This window comes from Lygodium microphyllum, chromosome 3 (genome assembly GCF_053477565.2).
Source record: "Lygodium microphyllum isolate KBCC chromosome 3, Lygodium_microphyllum_v1.1.10, whole genome shotgun sequence".
Lineage (NCBI taxonomy): Eukaryota > Viridiplantae > Streptophyta > Polypodiopsida > Schizaeales > Lygodiaceae > Lygodium > Lygodium microphyllum.
Window position 1 is genome coordinate 170458030 of NC_141137.1, and position 24842 is coordinate 170482871.

The 24842-nt window shown below is 45.3% G+C and overlaps 1 protein-coding gene and 1 pseudogene across 1 annotated transcript in view; both read right to left on the reverse strand.

Annotated features, from left to right (window-relative positions):
- The window catches only part of MBAC1 (Mitochondrial substrate carrier family protein), a 45743-nt gene extending 34831 nt beyond the window's left edge, over window positions 1-10912 (reverse strand). The window contains exon 1 of the mRNA XM_087675059.1: window positions 10664-10912. Coding sequence (XP_087531185.1) covers window positions 10664-10786 — 123 coding nt within the window. The 5' untranslated portion in view covers window positions 10787-10912. The remainder of the gene's footprint in view (window positions 1-10663) is intronic.
- Window positions 5301-6878, reverse strand: LOC148039168 (uncharacterized; annotated as a pseudogene).
- Window positions 10913-24842: the final 13930 nt, after the last annotated feature.

A 24842-nucleotide genomic window follows, 5' to 3' on the forward strand; every position in this document is an offset into this window, starting at 1 on the left:
TGGATGCAGTGAGGAGGATCTTGAGATATGTGAAGGCTACATCAGATTAAGGTCTATTCTATGAGCATGGTTACAGGATATACAAATGCTGACTAGGCAGGAAGTGCCTATGACAAGAGATCTACTAGTGGGTATGCATTTTCCATTGGTAGTAGTATGGTCGGCTGGAGCAGTAAGAAGCAACCTAAAGTTGCTCTCTGTAGTACCGAGGCGAGTATAGAGGTGTTGCATTAGCTGCATGTGAGGCAGCATGGCTCATGAAGCTTCTTGATGATTTGGGCTTGCAGGAAGTCAGGCCTGTCACACTCTATTGTGATAACATGAGTAGTGTGCTCCTAGCCAGTAATCCTGTCTATCATGCTAGGACTAAGCACATTGAGATACACTCACTTTATCAGAGAAAAAGTGATTGCACGTGACATTGATTTAGTCCATGTGAGGACAGAAGACCAAGTTGCAAATGTCTTTACCAAGTCATTGCCTTAGTTGAATAAGGTTAAGTCATACTGACTTAACCATGGTTAGTACTAGGTTACTTGCTTTGTGTATGTGTGTGGTACACTGTTGACTTTTACACTGTGTGTTGAAGAGATGGAATGAACTAACAGGGAGAATGCCTGCTACCCTTAGTGCATGAGCCTTGTCCATCTCTCTCTCATTTCTAATACAACCTGCAAGAACAAGATCTAAAGCACCTGCACCTGCTGGATAAGAAATCCCTAAGTCAGAGGTTCCCCTCAAATACCGAAGAATCCTCATGGCAGCCTGCCAATGCACCTATTTTGGTTCACTCATGAACCCCGCCAAGAGACCTACAGCAATACAAAGATCAACACGAGTGTTGAGGAGCCAAATCAATGATCCAATCAGCTGACAATAGCGGGAAGCATCCATCAAGGGAGAATCTGAGTGTGAAGTGGCCTTCCAATTCGGATCCATAGGAGTAGAAATGGCCCGACAAGTCTCCATCTCAAAAGTCACCAAGAGCTCCTGAATGTATCTCTGCTAAGAGATGAAAATCCCCCTCTGAGACTGATAAATCTGGTGACCCAAGAAGAAATGAAGAAGCCCCAAGTCCGTCATCTCGAATGTTTGATCTAAAGCTGTCTTTGTCTCTTGGACCTTCTGTGCATGGTCACCCGTAAGAATCAAATCATCAATATACAACACAAAAAACATGCAACCAGCCTCGGAAGTGTGTACATAAAGCTACGGATTGGTCTTGGAACACCAATATCCCAACTTTGACTAAAGGAATGAGTTAATCTTCTCGTTCCATGCACGTGGAGCCTACTTTAGGCCATACAAGGCCTTCTTCAACTTGTATACTTTCCCATCCGAGGATCCAAAGCCAGGAAGCTGCTCCACATAGATCTCCTCCTTCAAATCACCATTCAAAAAGGCCGACTTCACATCTAACTGAAAAACAGACTATCTCCTATAGCCAACCAAGGCAAGAACAGCACAAATAGTCACCATGCGAGCTGTAGGGGCATAAGTATCATGGAATTCAACACCTGGGCGTTGAGCAAAACCTTTAGCAACAAGGCGAGCCTTGTGCTTGTCCAAAGAGCCATCACTATGGTACTTGGTCTTGAAGACCCATTTAACACCAATCACCTTCTTACAAGAGGAATGAGACAAGGAACCAAGTGTCATTCCGCTCAATAGTCTCCAACCCGGGTTCCATCACCTTCTGCCAATGATCAGACTGTAAATCCTCCTTCACTGAGGTAGACTCTCGATCCTGCATAACACGGGACATCCAACACTAGTTGGAGTAAATAAGCTCTGTAGTATGTGCTTGATACCTCCATGACCTCCGCAGTCCATCCAGCAATTCCTACTCCTCAGGAACCCCCTCGATCCCTAAATCTCGGAGTGTGTCATGGGCCCAACGAGGAGGCGGCCGAATCTCTCCTCTCATCGCTCTCCATCTGTTGAAGACTCGAGTACATCCACTGGCGGCAGCTCCACGGAGGTGGTCGATGGAAGAGAAGACTCTGTATCTGAAATAGAATCATCATCAAGAGGCTTTGGCTCCAAGGGAACTGTCTCAGGATCCCGACTCTCCCCTGGATCTCCAAGTACGAGGTGCTCCTCACCCCCCCTCTGTAGCCGAAACTTCCACGAACCGCACATTTGGGCTCGCGTAGACATCCCCGCTTCACAGGATCATACAAGCGATAACCTTGGGACTAGGAGCTATAGCCAACAAAGATCTATCGTCGAGAAGCCGCCTCAAACTTGTCACGCTACATCTTCAGGATGTGCACATAGGCGTCCCACCCAAAGACCCTAAAATAAGAGAAATCAAGCTTCGTCCCAAAGTAAGCCTCAAAAGGTATCATCCTATCAATAGCCGAAGTGGGAGATAGATATAGGATGTGGACTGCTATAGCCACTGCCTCAGCCCACAGAAACTGAGGTGTCTGTCGATGCTCCATCATGGTGCACGCCATCTCGATCACACTTCGGTTCTTCCACTCCAAAATGCCATTCTCTTGAGTGTTAGTATTAGCAAACTTCTGGTGAATGCCTCTAATTGCACAAAAATGAGTAAACTCATTAGAAAAAAATTCACCACACTTGCCTGATCGCAAGGTCTTCAATCTCCTGCCAACTCGGTTCTCCTCGAAGAGAAGCCAATCCTTGAAGTGGGAGAAAGCCTCCAACTTCAGCATCAAGAAGTAGGCCCATATCATCCTGTTGTAGTCATCTACGATTGACATGAAGTACAAGCTCCCCTTCGGAGACTCAGTCCTCATCGGACCACAGAGATCCGTAGATACAAGCTCCATAGGTGAAGTAGACCACCTTGAATCTTTGTGGGGAATCACATCCCTATGCTCTTTTCCACAAATGCACAAGGCACATGGCTGCTGGCTCACCACTATGTCCGGCAAACCTTAAACAAGCAAACCTCAAACCTCCGAAGATATGCATAGTTCAGGTGGCCAAACCGAGCATGCCATAGCTTGGACTGTGTCTGAGAGGTAACAAGAAGAGAGGTAAGAGTTGTAGAAGACTTGAATTTGTAAATGCTATTCTCCTCATACCTTGAAGAGAGAACCTTCCTCCATCCACGATCAAGGACTCGAACAGCATCAATCTCAAACTCCACCAAAAGGCCAAGAGAACAAATCTTATATACCGAAAGTAAATGATACCCAAAACCTGGCACATGCAACACCTCGGAAGTGTGGGTACCACCACATCCATCTAGAATCAGCTGCATCTCACCCCGTGCAGCAATGGACACTGAAGAGCTATCTCCTATGAGAATCTGCCCATGTGAAGGTCACAAATGGGTAACACCAATGGTAGAAGGAGTCGTGTGCCGTGAGGCACCACTGTCAACGATCCACTCTCGAGCCTGGGGGCCGTCATCGCAACATCAGAAGTCTGCGATGTAGGGCCCTCAGTCCGCTAAGTGTAGAAAAGCAACTAATGAGGGCGCAACCACCACTCTAGAATCCTCCGTGTCCTTCTTCTTAGTGTCCTTTTGTCCTTGTCATGAAAATCCTTCTTCCAATGACCGGTCTTACCACAAATATGACATGTCAATTCCTTCTCCATACCCTTCCTTGGTTTGTTGTCCTCCTCCTTTTTCTTGTGGTCCTTCCCCTTCTTTTAAGAGGCTTGACCTGTCAATGCCTCCGATTTGGAAGCATTCTGTCCCTTCAATTGTTCCTCTTGGTCCAAGGCCATAGGAACCAACTCTTCCCATCGAAGAGTCAACTCCCGCCCTAATGCAATAAGAGTGAAATAAAAGGTACCGAATCGTGGCGGCAACTGGGATAATAAAGTGATCACCATGTCTTCGGAGGAAATGGGCTTCCCCACATTTTGAACTTGGATCTGAAGCTGTCGAAGCTTGTTGATACGTTCCCGAAGCAAAGAAGACTTAATAACGGACCCGTATCTGCACCTCTAAAGAAACCCTCTTCATAATGGTCAACTCCGCACGAGCATTGGAAGAGAGTTTGGACTCATCTCTCACTAAGGGCCGGTTAATCTCCTTCATCACAAGCTCCGCCAAATCATAAGACTCCAATATGGCCAACATCATTACTCGCCAGATACAGTAATTGTCACCATCAAGCTTCTGATCTCATGGAAGAGCCGGTAGGACAGGCACCTTCCGGTCCATGATCGCCTGGAACTCCAAGTCGGTCTCTATAGACATTTTCACCTATAAAGCCTGCACAAACGTAAAAGCAACCCCCTCCGACTATAAAGACGCAGCCTGCTAGGGCTTTTTCCTCCACTTCACAAACCTTCTTCAGCCGTCGGAGGCGATGAAAAGGTAAAATCTGCAAGCGAAGACCGAGAATGCAGCCTTCCTCCTCTTCAAACAGCACCAAATTCACCCTCCTTTCCCACACGCCCACGCTCGCTTCAGCCTTGTTTCGATGTGCAGCCCTCCCAATCACCCTCAAATGCTGGAAATGCAACCTTGTGTCGCGCTGATATCTCCTCTTCAAGTAGGTTCTTCACTCAGTCAGTCCATCTTCACCGCTCTAATACCATGTCAGAGTGCAGCGATGCGGAAGCATGGGACCAAGACTGAGAGAGAGTGAACACAGAGGGGGAGAGAGAGAGAGACAGTAGAACAAGAAGATCTGCTATAAGAAGTATGCTGAATACAAAGAAATGTAGATCTATACATGCAAGCAATGCCTATGTCTGCGTATCTCCTCGACGATGTCACCACACAAGCACACCTCCAGGACAGCAAGGCCTAATCACAATCTGATCTCCACGATCCAAGGTGGCTCCATATGTAATGTATGGCGCATATAGATACGTACTATACGTCGTTCTATATGGATAAATTTTTTATGTACGTAAAAATACATACCTTTGTAAAAAAATAATAAACAAGAGGATATTTTAGGGTGTTTCCCACTGTACATTAAGCATGAAGATATATACATTCCCTACTTAGTACTTATGACCATGTCACATCACAATTGAAACCTTTAAGCATTAAACATTTAACACGTGCATAACACTGAATAGTGAAAACTGAAATTTGAGACTATCAAACTAACATTGAGGAAGTCTACATGATAAAGAGCCAAAACATAACACAGTACACTGCATCAAACAACGTACAATTGCTAACAAGGAAGTTAGGAACAATCCACCAAGGTGACAAATGTCAAGTCAAGATGGCTCCTAATAGAGCATACATATGTCATAAATAAAAACACCCAACTGAAATATATGAAAATTCAAAATTTTTAGATCTGACTGTAGTCACTAGTGCCCACAGTCCACTGCCTAGGCTCTAGCAAAACTCATGATCAGAAGAGGACGATGATGAGGCTGAAGAGAGCATGTCTCCATCCGCCACGACATTGCCATCATCATCAAACTCTAGCTCTAGCTCTTCATCTGCATGAAGAGGTGATAAACCAGACCCAATGTGGAGCCCTCCATGTCCATGACTCGTAGCATCATATACATGGGCTGCAAAGCCACTGTCAAATCCTGCACCTCTGTCCAAAAAGACTCATCTAGGATACACCTTTGAATGGCTTTGGTCGCCTCTTTTTGTGCATGAGACATGTCCCTCCACTTTGGGTCCACAACTGTCTGCAAAAGTGGATCCCTGTGCTTGAAGAGCCTTTGCAACACCAAAAACATATATGCAAATCTGGTCTTGGAGGGCCGCACCATATCTAGATTACTATGGCTACAAAAGATGGCTAAAGCCTGATGCTTCTTTCGAAAGAATGTGGTCATCCTAGTAGCATCTGAAACTGTGGGCTGCACCACCCAAGGTAGTTTGCCTACGTCTTCCATAAGTCTAGACAATGGGCTGCACATGGAGTCCACACAATGTGTGGGAACTCCGCCTTCACCATTTTTCCCATTGCCTTGCAGTTGGATGCATTATCTGTAACAACTTGGACCACATTCTCTTTACCAATCTCCATGATGGCTCTACGAATATGCCCATAGATAAATTCACCTGTGATCTTCTCTCCTACCCTCCCTGCATCTACAGCGCGCAAGAAGTAAGTACCAAGACAAGAGGAGACAAGTATATTTATGATGTGCCGCTTGCATATATCACTCCATCCATCAGAGATGACGGTGCATCCAAACTGCTGCCAGCCAGCTTTCACTGGGACCAATGCCTTATCTATTAAGGCCTTTTGCTCGTCAAGTGCAGTGGTGCGCATTTTTTTGTAATCCAGCCCACACCATGAATCTGTAGCACTAGCACCCACTTGGGCAATGGCCCTAACCATCCTCTTCCACTGCTCAGTCCTTAAGACATTGAAACTAATGTTGCACTCAATGAGAGTGCGAGCAATCTCCATCTCAGCCACCTTCTGACGCTCTCTCACCCAAGACTGAGAATGCACACGTGAAGGCAAGGTGGTTTGCCTAGGCACATGCACATCATTAGAACCTTCCTCCTGCTCCTCCTCCTACATGACACAAGCCCTCTTCCTACTAGCAGATGGCTGCTGTGAGGCAACGGGCTGAAACACAAAACTCTCCTCTACCTGTGTAGGAGGATGACCAAACTCCCCAATAAGAGCATCGTGCAAGGCGTCTTGTGTTTTCTGGGATCCTTAGCCTTTTGCTGCTCCCCCCATTGCTGGGAAGTTCTCAGCAATCAACTTCTCTCGGACAGCTTTTGGCACCTTCTTGCACGCACTACAATTGTTTGTGCAATTGATGCCCGTCAAATGCTTCACCACACGCGTAATTGTTCTGGTCAATGTGAAATTGCAGAATTTGCATGACCACCTGCGACTACCTGAACCAGCTTGCCCGGGAATGTTGACGATATGGAGTATATTGGTATACTCCTTCCAATAGGGATTGACTGGTTTCAGCATGATGGCTCCTAGAGCAAGATAAGAGAGAAAAACATCAATAAATATGTGCGGCGTGTGCACAAGAATCAACGCGAGCGAGCGTGCGCGTGCGCGTGCGAGAGAGAGAGAGAGAGAGAGAGAGAGAGAGAGAGGAGAGTCCATTACGAGAGAGAGAGAGAGAGGCTCCAGCATGCATGAATGTGAGCCCACACAGAGAGAGAGAGAGAGAGCGCAGAGAGAGAGAGACAGAGAGAGACGAGACGTACCTGGTCTGTGCACATTGGCGCCTCCTGTAGCTCACGTAACCTGCAAACACTGAAACAGTGAACACGTTTGGGGCTTTTGTCTCAATTTGCCCAGGAAAATCCACAAATAACCAAGCGATGCAGAAATCGTTAGGCACATCACATTTTTTGCCCCAAATTTTACATGAAAAAAATGATCACGTTTTTTATGTTCCATACGTACACAAAACGTACGATCAATACATACCGTACGATAACGATCCATACGTACGTACTGAACCTACCTTGCCACGATCTGCTGAGAGTGCCTGTGAATGAATGAGTGTGCCAAAAGACTAGCTATATATAGCCTAGAAAAGAACAATGTCCAACAGCTGCAACCGACTGCATTAAAAAATGCCCAAAAAACTATCTGACTGCACAATCCTCTGTCCGACTGCACAGTCCTCTGTCATGTGGCATCTGCGACAACATCTCCCACCACACATGTGACTCTTGACCTAGCAAAAATGATGACATGGCACCATGCTGTTGACGTGGCACTCAAAGTGACCCTGAACTGCTCCGCACACTGCCTGAAGAAGGAAAATGCCTGTGTCCAAGGGATGATCTCTAACATTCTGTACACTCTTACATTCATTTACAACATTCATTCACTTTTCTTCTCTCTATGTTTGAGTTTTTGCATTTTGCTTTTTGCATTTTTCTTTTTGCATTTAGAGTCTGAGTTTTGCTTATCTTTGTCAGCATCTTTGTGTTTTAGTCTTGGTCATACATGCTATGTTTCCTCAATGTAAACCCTAGTATGTTTTCAGAAGTACATGACATGCACCTAGATAGGCTGCCTAGAAGAGCCTTCGAAGCTTCTAGGCAGGTAGCTAAGGTAGGATGGGAGACTCCATGGTATGCACAAGTCAACTTACAGGATATGGGATTGACATGAACCATCTCCCCCCCTTTCATAATGACCCTAACTTCCCCTTCATACCCCTCTCCTACACAGAGAGGAACTTGGCCATGCAGTAGAAACTTTACTAGTTGTATATACAACATACATGGATTTCACCCAGGCAACCTCTTCCCCCTAAAGATGTCATACTATAGAGACCACTTTATAAAGACTACAGCAAATGGCTTCATTGAGAGACTTGAATACCTAGATATATACATGCCACATGAGAGGTGAGTAGCCATTTGCCAGATCAGAGTATCCTCTCACTAGCTTGAGATTGAGACCCGAAGAGCAACCCACTTTGCAAACTATGCCAGGAGCACTACATCTATAGATGTAGAGTCTATAGTGCAGTCTGAGCTAGATACCCCTTGCTATTTGGAAGAGACACCTCCCTCATACTAGTCATGGAGTCCCCACACTAGCACCACCTGGGCTAGTTCTGTTGAGATTCAAAGGCTCCATGCATCGCTAATACAGGCTGGCCATACACTGAGAGGTGAGTGTCAATCATCACAGAGTCGACCAATTTATTTCAAACAGTGACCATACACATAGCACCCAAACAAAGAGTTGTGACAATCTAGATAGCCAAGGAGATCAGAGTAGCATGCCACTCGCAAATACAAGGGTACCAAACACAAAGAGAGATGAGGGAGATCCCCCAACGACATGAACAACAACTGACAGATTGAGCACCTAGTCCAAATGCTATTCACATACTATTTCATCCGAGATGTATAACATACTCTATCCACTGATCTTAGCTGGGTGGAGCTAGATATAGGAATATCATTCAGTCACACAACTAGACATCTACTACCTTATCCTCCCGTTGTATCCCTATATGAGCACTATTTTGTTTTGTACATCACCTTAGCTTCTTTTCACAATATATCACTGACCATCTTTTAGCATCTCAAACTTGATATCTAGTGACAACTGGCATTATACATGGTTTTGTCTCATAGGCCGATGTTGGCCTCAGCAGATAATCAATCTCTCTCTCTTTTTTTTTTCGTAAAAGGTAATTGTATTAATTACGAAGAAAGTACAAGATTACATGATTACACGAGTACAAGAGGCACGAGGGCCATAGGCCAACGTGTGGGAAATCCCCGGACTAGGGTACTAAAAAGTTACACCAATCATGGCAAGGACCCAGAGGCAATTGCCAAATGCCAGGAATACAAATCCTCCCGAGGGAGCAAGTCAGAGTGCCTAATGAGATCTAGCTACCAATGCAAGAGCCCTTTAAGCCTTGCAATATGTCGCGGTACATTAGAAGCCGAATCAAAGAGAAAAGCATTTCGGGTGGTCCAAATGTGCCAGCATCCCCAGTATCTGAAAAAATGGAATAAGATCTTCATATGTAACGGTGGTGGTGTGGGATACTTCGGGCGCACAAAAACCCAATTGAAGGGAGTCAGTGAAGACCCCACCACCGCGTGCCAGATTCGTGACAAGAGTGACCAGATATTCTTGGCGAGCGGGCAAGAAAGAAAACGATGTCGGGCCGATTCCGCCGAAGTGGTGCAGAAGAAGCAAGTGCCATTCGAGATTCGACGCTTGGAAAGGGCCGAGGCAAGAGGAAGACCACCAATCATTACCCGCCACAGAAAGACCTTGCATTTGAAAGGTGTCTTGTTCTGCCATCCCTCCATCAGCGTTGCCTGCCACCATGACAGTGATTTCCGCAGGCCCCAAACAGCATTAACTTTCACGCCCAACCATTGGTGATCTTTAATGAGAAGATGATACACCTGATTAGTAGAGGCCTTTTCCAGACTCAACCGGCCTGCAAGGTCCCAGTCCTGCCAAGGGCGATCCATAGCCAGGGCAGGAAAGGGTTGCCTACCCTGAAGTTCCGAGGAAAGCTTCCCCCATAAATCTCTCTCTCTCTCTCTCTCTCTCTCTCTCTCTCTCTCTCTCACAGCTTGGGTCAAATATTGATGCACAGTCCTATGCAATGGATAGTCAGATATTCAAAAGAGAAATGTGCGATTGGTGTCTCTATGCAAAGGTTAAATGTTCAATAAGGCCATCAGTACCTCTATCAAGTCTTATTATTACTTGTAATAGAACATTTCACACCTATATGCTTCTGTCCACACCTATATGCTTCTGTCCACAAACTGATTTCAAATTTGATCGCTTTAAAAGTAAAACTTGCATGTGTCTTCACATATCAGCCTCAGATGTCCCAGCCATCAAGCCACAAAGAGGGAATTCTAAGAGTGCGAGTCTAAAGTTTTGGGAGGTATGTTTGCCACTGTTCTTGACTTGTTTGAACAGACCGCCAAGTAGCCTATTCCCTTCTGTCCATCCTCCTTGTACATTGATGAGCTGATGAACAGTGGCTCACCGAAAGAAAGGGAAACAAAAAGGTCAAACTAAGTGTAATTATGTCTTTCTTGAGCAGACAAACTCCCAGTTTTCTTGAGGGCATGCACATATATGAACCCCAGAGAGGAAGAAGGAGAAGAAAACGGATATTCTAAACAGGAACATTTTTCAGTTCTCTTAATACCTGAGGAAAACTCTGAACTACTACATCAACGTGGGGTGTGTGTGTGTGTGTGGGCGCCTTTTCCCGACACAGGAAAGAAATGTTATCACACCTTGATGGTGTCGAAAGGGTGGCCTACAAGGACTGTGGCCACTCCGGCAGCGAAGCCAGCAGCATAATTCTTAAAGGCATCCTCCATTGTTCGTTTGTTGACTGCGATTTCTTTAGTCTCCATAGCTTCCTTTGAGAAAGGCAAACACAGAGACTCGAACAGAGAGACAGAGGGGGCCGGGGGGGCGACTGGGGGGCCTCCGTAACCTCCGAGGTTCCAGGCTTCGTAACGTGACTCGTCTCATTTCTATACATAGAGTCGGGGACACGCTTGCACGAGTGAACTTCACTCTCAATACAAACGAGGGGAGCTTCATGACTCTTCAAGGCACTAAATGTGTCCACATGAACACTTTACTCAAAACTGAACGAGCTTCGTGACTACTCAAGGTGCTAAATGTGTCCATACAAACAGGTAGTGACCATCTCTTTCAACACTACGTCCAAACCATTCTCAACAAAACTATGCAAGAGGATAATGCTATGAATAAGGAGAGCATAAGTGGTAATGAGTAATGAGAGCTCAAATCAAAGTAGTGATTATCACACAAGAGAAAGTGAGAAGTATCAAAGGTGAATGTCAACAATGACATAGACACAAACCCAAGAGGTGCAAGAAAACCAAAGCAACAAGCTTTCATTTATACTAAGGAAGATAATAAGCTCCATTTGGAAGCCAACTTGCAACTATTTTGAAGATCCTTGTTGAAGCCATGATGTATAATAGTGAAAGCAAGATGGAAGGATCAACTAAGAAGGTCATATTGGACATTGAAAAGGTATGTATTAATGTGCTCTGTTGTAATGCAAATGTTATGTTAGTATTTTTCACAATTAGAATGTCAAGAGCCATGGATTCAACATGGTTCAACACCATCCTTAAAAGCAAGGATGCAATTGATCAAAGTTCATCTTTGATGAGCTAAAGGCAGTCCAAAAAGTATTAGTAAGAATCTACTTTTGGGTGCTAGACCTCAGATATGTTATGCCCTAGCAACATGTTAAGATTAGAAGAGATACTTGTAAGCAAGAATGTCATGTCTAGGTCGATTACTTGCTCACTTGTGGAATATGTTAATAGATGTTGCAAAAGGATTGGGAAAGCCCTTGTATCCGCCCCTTTACCCATTTTGTTTGGCCATCAATCTCTGTGGATGATTGGCTATGGATAAATAAACTTGGACTCCAAGGAGGTTGCAAAGGCTCTTCCAAAAACTAGATATGAATTGGGGACCCCGATCGCTGATGATGTTGTCTAGGAATCCACGTAATCTGAAAATGTATCTAAAGACGAATCTAGCGGTAGCTATGCCTGTGATGGTCTTGGTGGTAGGAATGAAATGTGCCATTTTTGTGAACCTATCCACCACAACAAGAATAGAGCCATATTTGTTTGATTTGGGAAGAACTGCTATGAAATTCATGGATAGAGAAAACCAAGGTCACAGTGGAACGGGCAAGGGTTTCAGGAGGCCATGTGGTTTGTGATGATGTACCTTGGCCCTGTTGTAGGTATCACATGGTTTTATATATTCCTTAACTTCTTTACACATCTAGAGCCACCAAATATCTATTGAAATAAGCTATAAGGTCTTATTAACTCAAAAGTGTCATGCTGCCGAGGTGTCATGGCATTATTGGAGTACTTGGAATCTAGCTTTCTTGGAGGGATGTAAAGCAGATCCTCATAGTATAACTATCCATTAGTTTCCTAAAACTCATAACCTTCGTTTCCTTTTCCCTTTCGATTTTTCCTCTTAACATTGTTGGTCAAATCATCATGTGGTGGGGCTTCATGGATTAACTGGATCAAGGTAGGGTCATCTTGGTGACAAATGGAGATGGTTGCTAGCTGGAAGTGCTCTAGCTTGAGTAGTATTGCTTGTTGTTGATCAATAGCTTCTTCTCCCTTCTTAGGTGCCAAGTAGGATCTTCTTGATAAAGCATCTAATTGGCATTGTTGGCATCCTGGGTGATAGGTGATGACAAAGTCAAACCTAGATAAGAAGTTACTCCAATGGGATTGTCTTCGATTGAGGATCCGGGTTGTCATAAAGTATTCTAGATTTTTGTGATCTATATAGATGATCTATAAATACTTCCAACACCACGGATCCTATCCAATGCAAGGGCCTTTCAACTTCCATAAATCCCTCCAACACCAGGGCTCATTTGTTTGTGGAAGGTGTGTTGGAAGGGCTCATTTTGTTTGTGGAAGGTGTGTTGGAGGGATTTATGCCATTGAAATTGAAGATAAAGTTGGACGAATCCATTGGTTGCCCCTCCGTGGTGGCTGACTTTTCCAGCGCTATTCAAAATGAGCTTCTTCATTCACTTTTTGATTGGCCTATTGCGTTTGCCCTTTGCTTTGTTGTGCTTGCATCGTGAAAGGTCCCATAATATGGGCAATACATTGCATGGATGATGGGGTCTCTGGAGTTGGTGGTGGGAGCCCTTGTTTGTACCTGGAAAGAGAAGAAGATACACTACTTGGGGGTGTGTCAGCCTTGCTGTGCAGTGCGGTGCCGGTGCTTGTGGGATTGGGAGATGGGTACACCCTTGGACAAGCCCTCAATGTGCCCCACACTTGAGGACCCAGTTTGTGCATAGGGGAGGGTAGTGCGTGTAGCTTAGGGTGACATGTCTTAACCATAGGTGAGTGTTAGGTCCCTAGGTGTGTCATGCCCTTGATGTGCCCTAAGCATGAAGTGGGGGATCAAAATGAGGCTAGGAGGTTAAGGACGGAGCTGGCTGGCCATGCCACTAGGCGCACATAACTTGAGAACCCCTAGGTGCAGTGATGGTGATTGATGTGCAGCTTGCGTTTTTTTTTTTTTTTGAATAAACAGTTTCTTGAATTTGGAGAAGTAGTACAAGATGACAATTCATTTTCTGGGTTCGTGGGCGTGGGATGGGGAAGTTGGGGGACTTTAATGATTTGTTAAGGAAGTGTCTGCTTAGCATGTACCCTTTTTGGCCTATTCTAATGTGGAGAGGTGTGGTGGACAAGAATGGATGGCTACATTTGGTAAATCGGCTGTCGTTCATGTCTTTATGAAGGGCCATGCAAAAGGATGGGTGTAAAGCAGTGTGCAGCATTAGCCGAGTCATGGCGCACCAATCTATTCCCGCATTAATGTCAAAAAAGAGCGGCGGAAGATGGTACTTTGCCGGTGCTGGCAGTTGCTTGAGGAGAGTCCTAAGTAATCTAATATAGTTACATGTTATTACAAAGGTGGGGTTTGGGCAAGAGGAGAATTCCATTAGGAAATGGGCCATCGAGTCCCATAGATCTTGTTCTCAGAAGGTGAGTGCCTCCTTTGATTTTATGGTGTTGACCTCGAGAAGTCGTATTGACCATGGATGTTAGGGTCAAAATCTACTCCCATCCTTCGAGGATATGGTAGATAGGTTGGGTCATTCCGTTTGACGAATAGGGAGCCACAAAACGACATCCACACGTCCACGTTGCCGTTCTAGACTCTTCTCCTCCACTTAGGTTGGGATTCGTAGCCTTTCACCGTGTGGGGTACCTCCTCAACCTTGTTCTCCCAGTAATTTGGGGACTCTGTCCCCCAGGTAGTTGAATTTTTCTCTCTTTTAGTGAGCCATCTTTCACTCAGCCTTTTTCCCATGGTGATTACCACCATTACTGCTTCGGTGGATAGTACGTTGCACAAACCCGCTAGATATCGAAAGGTGAAGTCAAAGGGTTGGTGACGATTTTCCCACTGTTCCCACACCAACAACTCTGTATTCCAGTTCATGAGTAAACAGACTCTTTCTAGTGGGATGGGTGGTTGTGGAACTGCAAGTGGTTGTACTTGAGCTCTTTTGCATGCTTGATCTAAAATTCTGGCCCTCTTCTTTTTTGCTTCTGCCTTCCTTTCCACTATGGCATCTTGTTCTTGAGGGGGCTCTGGTTGTGGTGAGGGAGGTGGTGGGATCCACTCCTCATCTTGTTGCTTTCCTTCACGGCTTGACCCTACCCCTACCTCCTGGGGTTGTCGTTCTTGAAGTTCCAGGGCGTCAATCTCCTCTGGTATCAAGCCTGCTCCTAACCGTTTCTCTTACTGATCTTGATTGATCGGGTCGAGGCTTGCATCTTGGACTTGGGAGCACATCCCTTTTTCTATCACCTTTTGGGCTATTTCTAGTTTCCTTTTAAGCACATCAACTACCTCCTCCTCCTCCTCAGAGAGTGTGACATCTAAGATTGTGCTGAGGAAGGCATGTTGTTGGATTTCGAGGCTAGCTTGAGTGGCCCCTGCCCTACCTTCTCCTAATATTCAGCCTCCCTCTGCAAGGGCCAAGCGGCTCGCTAGATCCTTCACTTACTTCTCACTCTTGGCTTCCCATTCCCTTGCCTTCTTTTTCATTTCTTCCAGGCCCTCACTTTTCCTTCGTGACAGCACCACTATCACCGGCTCCTGCCTTTTCTATTTTTGTACAAGGCCCTCTTTTTCTTCTGTTAGGCGCCCGATCTTCTCCTCTAGTGTTGCTCGTTCCTCCCTTTGTCATTGTGTTCCACGTTCTACTTCTTCTCTCTCTTTTTTCCATTCTTCCTGCTCTTGTGCTCTCTTTGCTTCCAGCGCGGCAAGCTCTTCCATGCCCTCTTGAAGTTTGCTCACCTATGCTTCGAGCTCCGTTTGCTGTAGAACCAAGAGCTTGTATTCCCTTTGCATTGCGGCCACCTCCTAGTTCTCTTCCTCCAGTCTTTTTTGCCACAGTTCTTTGTTGTCTTCCTTGGCCCTTAACTCTACTTTCAGTGCATGGATTTCTTTGTGTTGTAAGGCCACTTGGCAGGTCTTTTCGAGTTGGGAGGCATTTGCTATTTCCCTTTCCGTTTCTAGCATCACCACTGCCGCTCTCTTCTCCTCCTTTGCCCTTTCCAATTGAGCGTAGAGCTCCCTGACATGCTTGTCCTGGTTTGCGCCCTGTGGCTCCATGGTGATAGCATTTGCCTTTGGTCACTTAGGTCCCTATTGAGATTCAGCATCTGTAGTAGTCGATCTTTTCACTCCTGCAGTTGGGGTTCCCGCATTGGAGGTGGGCATTGGGGTATGTGCCTTATTGACTAAGAACTGCACCCATGCCATGAGGTTGCTAGCGTCCATTGTGGGTGGGGTGCCTGGCATTGTTGTGTTGATTGGGGTAGTGGGCAAGAGGGTAGGCGAGGTTGAGTGGAGTGTGGCTTTGCCCTTTCCTTTAGAGACAGGTGGAGGCAAGTCTTCTACCGGTGGGCACTTGTTCCAGGTCTGTCCTGCCTAGGTGGGCTCATTGCTGCTAGTTCCTCCTCCCTACACTGTTGTTCAATGGACATGTGCACAACTTGTGCCAGGTCCTCCTCTTCTTTCCTTCTCAACTCCTTTTCTTGTTCCGTAGCTCTTTTTGACTCAGCCTTGGCTTTAAGTAGGTCCGCTTCCTCTTTTTTCTTCCTCTCTTCCTCTTACTTCTTCTTCATTGCCTTAGTTTTTAGGCATCTTCACCTTTCGTTTGCTAGATTGAGCTTCTTGCTCTCCCTCTTCTTCACTAATCGTCCTCTCACTTGATGGTTCTTTGTCATTAACGAGGATGTGACTTCTCAGGTGCTTCATCTGATCCCTCTTCTCTATCTTGTGCCTCTTTTATAGCCTCTCGGATAAGGGCAGTCAAGACTCCTCCATACCCTATGAATGCGGCCTTGGCCGAGGGCTTATTCATGTCAATTCCCTTTTATGTTGGGGATTCTCCACCTACCGGTCTACTTCCAAGGGCTAGCGTCCTAGCTGATTGATCTATGGTCTTCCTGACATAGCCGTTCCAATCCACTTCATGCAGTGAATGTGCCACCATGCTCTCCAGCACGAGCACGCTAATTCTATGCATGAGTGAATTGCACCTTTGACTGCTGGAGAAGAGGGTGTGGATCACCTTTGCTTGCAATCTGATCTCCGCGTCGAGGATGTCCTGGATGCTTATGCCATCATTTGTTAAGACACTTTCCTTCTTTATCCCCAGCATGGCATAGACGTCTCTTTTGTGCCTCTTCTCCACCTTTGGTTCCAATCCCAATGCCTTTTCCACTAAGGTCTTGTTAAGTGGGACATGCACCTACTTGGTTCCTTCCTTGCTTGCCAAGGACACTATCCCACTCTCCTTGTTAGGGTCATACATCCTCAAGAATTCCACACACCTAGTGTGGTCAGGCTCTTGTCCGAACTTTTTGATATACGTGGCAAGGTTGCACTAATCCACAATCATCCTAATAGCTTCTTCGCTGGTCACCACCCCTGCGATGTTGTGGATGCTCCTAAACCTGAGTTAGTTGTACACCCAATTTTCAAGGGATAGGCCGTACTTTGCTCTTTCCTCTTTCGTGAAAGGTAGGCGATGGACTCGGTCTTGCTGTGACATCCTCAACTCCTGTCATAAGCCATGGTTTGCCATTAGTGCTTTTTCCACCTAGCTTTACTAAAAGAAAAGACTTATGCTTGACAGATAAACCTATTTTTAGTACATGATTAGACTTTTTCCTTCAACAATCTAAGTCCATTACTTTTAAGTTTTATTGCCAATTCCATAGTCACAAGTTGCTTCCTCCTACCATTGAGGTCCCTCATAGGAAGCCAAGGCTTTTCCATAAACATCGATGCACGATCAAGCCACAATGGGTCCCCAAGACCTTATTGCAAGTGCAAGGCTACTATGCAAGCAACACCTGGATTTGGCTATCTAAGCCAAAACAACCAAAGGCCCTACTCAAATGCCACCCTCAAACTTGACCACACGAAACACCATGCCCGAGATACTCACAGCACAAGAGAATCAGGCTGCTAAGTCCGTAGAACCTCCAAATTCTAGCTTAACAAGGGGCTTGAATTAATCTATCGCCCAAAATCACAGCCCACTACTAGCAACATGCCTAGCTCTAGTGCTAATGATACCTCTCACATCTCGAATGCATCTAGTGGTATGACAATCGCAACTCCCACTAAACCCATCGAATGTAAGGCCAAGCTCCAACCTAAAGAACAACCCAAACTGCGACTATTGTTGAACTCTCCATTCCTATTAAGCCTCAACCCCCCATCGGTCTTTGACCCTCTTATGAGCAACAATCAATGTTTTCGGTGCGGATGATTAACCTTGCGAGGCCGTGGGTTTCTATTCCTAGGTGGCCCTCCCTGTTTAGGTACCCATTTGAACTAGGGTTCATGGGCTTTAATGTGGGTTTTAGTGGGTTGCTGACCTCAAGGATGGGTGGGTTGTGATGAGTCATGACCCCCCTCCTTAGCCTTGGCAGTGGGTTTCTCTACCAGTGGCTTTGTGGACTTGGAAAGAGTCACATCGCCCTTGTTGAAAGCTGTAACTATGTGGATGTTACCCATGGTGAGGTGGATGTGCTGCGACTTGTAGTCAACATTGCAATGAGCTTGCTTCTTGAAAGTTTGTTCTAATAACAATTCTATGCTTGCATTTTTAGTGTTAAGCAACACATAGGCATGCTCTCAGACTTGATAGAAACTGCAACCTTGCACCTTCCAAGAACTTTGTAGGGTTGGCCTCCATAAGGGGTGAAACTAGCATTAGTGGGCTGCAACTGCGGTTTGCCAAATTGGGTCCAATGGTCATGAGTCAAGATATTAAAATCAGCTCCCTTATCGATCAATATGCTGATGGTGCATGTGTGTTTGGCAATGACCATCATGCATAGGTAAGCTGGTGGTACTACTTCCTCATCCTCACTGTCTATCTCAGTGATAGTGGCTACTTGTATGTCAATAGGTAGTGTTGGCATTGGGGGCTCATGCAATGGGTGTGTGGGGGGAAAGTACTTCTTTATGTGGCTACCATTGAAAGGTCCTAGCCCTCGGAATTTCAATTTTTGCTTATGTCCTTTGACTGAGTACATCAGTACTAAGTCACCCTGTTTGAAGTTGCACTGCTTGACATGCTTGTCAAACTAGCTTTTGCATCTTGCCTTCTCGCATATGAGTGCATGGATGGCTAGAAGTTGGGTTTTCGTTAAGCATTCGAGTTCAATCAAGCATTATGTCCATGCCCCCTTCCCATCCCATCTTTCTTGAAGGGTGATCCTGAGGCTTAGTATGAAGAATTCCAAGGAAAGGATTGCCTCTGTACCATATGTCAATCTAAAGGGGGTCTGTCCTACCACCGTCTTGTAAGTCATGCGGTAGGCCCACAAGATCGCCATCAATTTGTTATCCCAATCACTGTGTGACGTGGAAACGACCTTGGTTAGGACATTCGCTAGGATTTTATTTGTTGATTTAGCTTGATTGTTTGCCTGTGGGTAATATGGTGAAGATTTTCGATGGATGATTAGGAAGGAGGACATGAGGTGAGCTATCACTTCATTGATGAAGTGGGTGCCTTGGTCACTAACTAGCTCGATGGGGTAGCCAAATCGTGAGATCACTTGCTCCCATAGGAACTTAGCGGTGGTCCGAGCGTCATTCTTTCTTGTAGCTTGTGCTTTTGCCCATTTGGTTAGATAGTCAGTGTGGCCACAATGATGTATTTAGCCCGTGAATATTGTGTCATGGGACTAATGGGGCTGGTGAAGTCAATCCCCCATTTCTTGAAAGGTTGTTGTGTGATAATTGGGGTTAGCTCCATGTGATATTTACAGATAGGTACTTTAGTTCGTTGGCACTAATCACAATGCTTCACAGATCACATCGCATCTCGAAAGAGGGTAGGCCACCACAACTGGGACTGCAACGCTTTGCGAGTTGTCGTATCTCTGTTGAAATGTCCTCCTACAAATCCGCCATGTGCCTCCGTCAGTATGTCATGCATCTCATGCTCACACACACATCTGCACAGTAACCCATCTTGTCCCAACCTGTGAAGTTGACCAACTATCACTAATAGGGTTGGATTTTCAGGATAAGCTGCCTAAGTCAGGCCTTTTCTATTGGTCATTCCGATAGTCCATGTTCAAGCACTTGAACTATGTCATCTGCCCAATAAGGTGTCATGTCAACTCTAAACAAATCTTTTTCACTGGACAAGCGGAATAGATGCACATCTGGCAATTGGTCCACAATGCCTTGTCCAGCCGGTTCTCCCATGGGCATGTAAGATAGATGGTTAGTCATGTAATATTGTTTCCCCTTACGCATTGCCACTGAGAAATCAAACTCCAAAAGCAATAGAAGCCATCTAGCAATGCATCCTGTGGCGCACGGTTTGTTAACCAAGTACAACAAGGTTTGATAAAGAAAGTAAAAGGTGTAGCTAGAAGGTAATGCCGAAATTTCTTTATGGCAAACACCATGGCCAAGCCCTCTCGCTCCATTGTCGAGTAATGCATTTCGGTCTCAATGAGTTGCCTACTAGCAAAGCTCACCGGGTAATCCAGGTTGTGTTCACTAGGTTGGCACAATACTGCTCCTACGGCAAATTTCGAAGTGTCGATGTGCACATGAAACGTGAGTGTCCAATCTGGGCCTCGTAGAATTAGTGCTGTGGTCAAAGCCTTTTTCAGTTCCTCATACGAGCATTGGCATTCCTTGGTCCATTTGAATATGATCAACAGCTTGTATAGAGGTCTAGCAATTAATGCATAGTTCAATACGAACTATCGATAATACCCTGTATGTCCTAAGAAGCACTGAACACCCTTGAAATCAGCTGGGGGTGGAAGATCGACAATGGCCTTGATCTTTGAAAAATCTATGGCAATGCTATTCTTTGACACCATGTGTCTTAGGATACTGCTCGGAGTCTATCCAATTGTTCTTGCCAAGTGGAGTGAACACACAAGTTGTCCACGAAAACTTCTAACTCCTTCCTTAGCATGTCTTTGAATATTGTGCACATCAATCGTTGGAAAGTGGCTGGCGCGTTAGTCAATCCAAAAGGCATGACTATGTAGGCAAAGACTCTCCATTCAATGGTGAATGCAGTCTTATGCCTATCGTTAGGATGCACTTGCACCTAATTGTATCCAAAGAACCCATCCAGAAACCTGTAGGTCTCCTTGCTAGCTACTCTCTCGAGCATGTGCTTGGTGTACGACAATGGGTAGTTATCTCTCTTGGTAGCTGTGTTTATCTTCTTGTAGTTCATACACACTCTAATCTTCCCATTCTTCTTTAGTATGATGACTATGGGCGAGACCCAGTCTGTGTGTTCAATTTTGTAGATGAATCCTGCTCTAATCAGTTTGTCAAATTCCTCCTTAACAGCATGAGCATGCTTTGGATTCATGGGATATGGTCGTTGCTTTTGGTAGGCGTTGCGTCAGGCATCATGGATATGTTGTGAGTCACCATGCTTGGATCTATTCATGTGATCTATATATGCTCATGTTACCGTGTTTTCCATAGCACAGAGAAGCGTAAAATGGAAAAAAGGAAACAGCAAAAAAGGCGCAGGATAAAAGCAGAAAAAGGTGCCTTGACTGGTAACCAGACCCTGAAAAATTTAAATGTTCGGGCACGACCCTCAGAAAGTCTTAGTGTCGCCCCGAGACAACAAAAGAGTAAAAGGCGCACCATTAAATATGGAAGCGCTTCCGAATCCTTGTAAAAGAGCGCCAGGCTCTCTCCTGTGCAAATCGTACGCATTAGTTGGAAATAGGATAAAATTAGAGTGGTGGAAAATGGGAAAAAGGGCCTAGGCTACGGTTGGCCATGTAAAAGAGGGAAAAAGGGATGACCGCCCAAAAGGGATTTAGGGTTTTGTATATAAAGTTGAAAAGTGAATGAGAAGCTCATTCTTTTGGTGTATGGCAAAAAGAGTCTTCTTCTTCCTCTCTTCTTCTCTCCTTCTTGCTTGTGTATGCTTTTGAGAGAGGGAGTGTGAGAGTGTGAGGGAGTGAGTGTGTGGGAATGAGGGATCAGGAGGGTGAAGCTCTTCACCATGTCCTCTTCTCTTCTTCTCTTCTCTTCTCTTCTCTTCTCTTGCGCGCATGGCTATGCAGGATGGAGCTTGGAGATGGAGGAGGATGAGGATGCTCGAGCTAGCATCAAGAATCGTGGAGCTCTCGGAGCGCAAGAGGGATGAGGGTACTCGATCAAGCATCAAGGTAAGCTCACTACACTTGTAGGATCGATGGCGCGTCGGCTAGGTGAGAGATAGCCATTAGAGCTTGCTTGGAACGCTTGAAGCAATAAGCGGTCCATGGGTCTTGGTGGTTGAGCGAAAGCTCCCACATTTTGGTTCCAATGCCTTTTGGGAAGGCATGGAAATGCATACAGTCTTACCGGTCTTAGCACTAGGGGATGTCACTAGAAAGGGGATCTTGGACATAGGGGCAGGAGTGAGTGTGCTAAGCCATGCGGTACTCCAAACTTGGGGCAACCCACCGGTCGAGACTGCTAGATTTAACGTCACACTGGCAAATGGAATGAAGGTGAAGCTATTCGTAGTGTTAAAAAATTGGCTAGTAAAGATCGTAGGGATCCAATTCTCTATTGACTTCATAGTCATGAAGGGAGTGGACTACGATATCCTACAAGGCCGAACCTGGATGCGCAACACGAGAGTCATAGAAGACTGGGGCAACAATCTTATCTTCTTAGGCAATAGAACTGAAGTTGTGAGAGTGGAGATGGATACTTGGAAGACCACACCAGTTGACCTAGACGCCATCTCCACCATGCAGAAGGACGATGGACAGACTAGGGGATCCTATGGAGCCCTTACCAAGTATATCACGTGCCTTGAGGATGAGCGAGACGAGATGCATGTTCTTGCTACCATCAACCTACCATTCTCAAACAATAAGGAGTAAGAACAAGCCATCAAGGCAACTCATAAACTCAAGGACACACCTTCGGTGCTGGTCTACATGATGACTAGAAGCTTACGTGTGGAAAATTCGAACTTGTTGCATTCCAAATCCCAAACAATAGACAAGAGCTCCTAGAGATTCTAGGGTACTTGACCAACAAGTTGACAGGCAACCTAGCAAACGAATCTTAAGCCACTCCAAGATCTCTTAGATGAGCCTGAATGGCGATGGTCCAAGGTGCACAATTTGAACTTAAAGTACAATTGGGCCTTACTTCCCAACCAACAAGAAGGGAATAGTCAGAACCAAGAGAATCAGGAATAACTGGACAAAGACAGCTCCGATTACGAATATGAGGACTACTGTTCCTTCAATGATGAGACTGAGAATGAAGTCAATACCCTAGAGTACGACATTGGGGGGCATATGATCGAACAAATACAAGTCGACCCTACTTAGAGTAAGGGAAGGAGTCTGACACAAGGACTACGATCGAACTTGGTTGGATCATAGGGCGCAATTGACTATGAGCAAGCAGGCCTAACCCAACCAAGTGGCGCACCACTGCTACAAATGGACTCACCTTTTGAGCTACAAACACCAAGAGAGTGTCAAGATTGTGGGAGAGAAGGAAGGAGTCTCGCTTGAAGCTTTCTTGCTTGCACAATGGGGGAAGACACACAAGGGTGGAGGCTGAAAACAGTTTTTCTCTTCTTAGTTGTGTAAGCCAAAAGAACTCTCTTACAAAGAAATAGAAGAACCCTAAATATGGGTCTCAAACCAAACTCAACTAACTAAGGTGGCATACTAACTGAGCCACGAACTAGAGTAGATAAGGATAGCTATCATGTAGCTATTATTCATGGGCGGTGTACCAACCGCGTCTGCAACTGACAAGTCGGTGACATAAATACACAACGGTCACCCTGGCGTATCACGAGTGGAGCTCGGTATCTCAACACTCCCCCTCGAGCTCAATCCCAATTCCTGCACACCAAGCAGGTCTCTGAACTTGCGCAGCTTCTCTACACCCAATGCCTTTGTGAATATGTCAGCTACCTGATCCTCTGTGCTGACATAAACTAGATCAATAAGACCTAGTAAAACCCTCTCTCGCACATAGTGATAATGCACCTCAATGTGCTTTGTTCTAGCATGATAGACTGGGTTATTTGCCAAGTGTATACTACTCATGTTGTCACAATAAATGACAACTGGCCCATCTGTAGACTGATGCATATCATAAAGTAGCTTATGCAACCAAGCTACCTCACATGCAGCCATTGCTGCACCCCTGTACTCAGCCTCTGTGCTCGACAAGGCAACTGTAGGCTGTTTCTTGCTGCTCCAAGTGACTGCAGCACTCCCAAAAGAGAACACATATCCACTGGTAGATCGTCTATCAGAAATACTACCAGCCCAATCAGCATCAGTGTATCCATGCAACTGTATCTGAACCCCAGTCTCATAAAATAGTCCATACTGCAATGTGGACTTCACATACCTGAGTATGCGTCTAGCCGCATCCAAATGTGGTTTCCTTGGAGCCTGCATAAACTGACTTACCAATCCAACAGCATAGCTCAAATCTGGCCTGGTAATAGTCATATAAATCAAGCTTCCTACTATGCGTCTATACATAGTAGGGTATTCCAGAATCTCACCTGCATCTGTGCTCAGCTTCACATTCTGCTCCAAAGGAACTGAAATAGGCTTACAGCCTGTCATCCCATATTTGGACAGCATGTCCAATCCATACTGCCTTTGCAAGAGCTGTATCCCACTTGGTGATCTAATCACCTCAATGCCCAAGAAATAACGCAGCTCTCCCAAATCCTTCATCTCAAACTTCTGCTTCAATAGCATTTTCACATGAAGGATATCTTCATCACTGTCACCTGTCATAATCAAATCATCAACATAAATGACAAGTAGCATAATACCTTTCTCTGTTTTTCTCACATAAAGTGAGAAATCTGCCTTGGAAATCTGAAAGCCAATAGTGACAAGATACTGTCCTATCTTGTCAGACCATGCTCTAGGTGCTTGCTTCAAGCCATACAAAGCTTTCTTCAACCTGCAAACAAACTCAGGATGAACAGCATGCACATAACCTGGTGGCTGCTCCATATATACCTCTTCTTGCAAATCACCATGCAAGAAGGCATTCTTTACATCCATCTGATGTAAAGACCATCCCTTTGATGTAGCCATAACAATGACCGCTCTTACGGTTGCCATCCTTGCAACCGGACTGAATGTTTCTTCATAGTCAATACCATATGTCTATGCATACCCCTTGACTACTAATCTTGCCTTGTATCTGTTCACAGAACCATCTGCATTGTGCTTCACCTTATAAACCCACTTACAGCCAATTGCATTTTTACCTTTAGGCAAAGGTACCAATTCCCATGTAGCATTAGCTTCC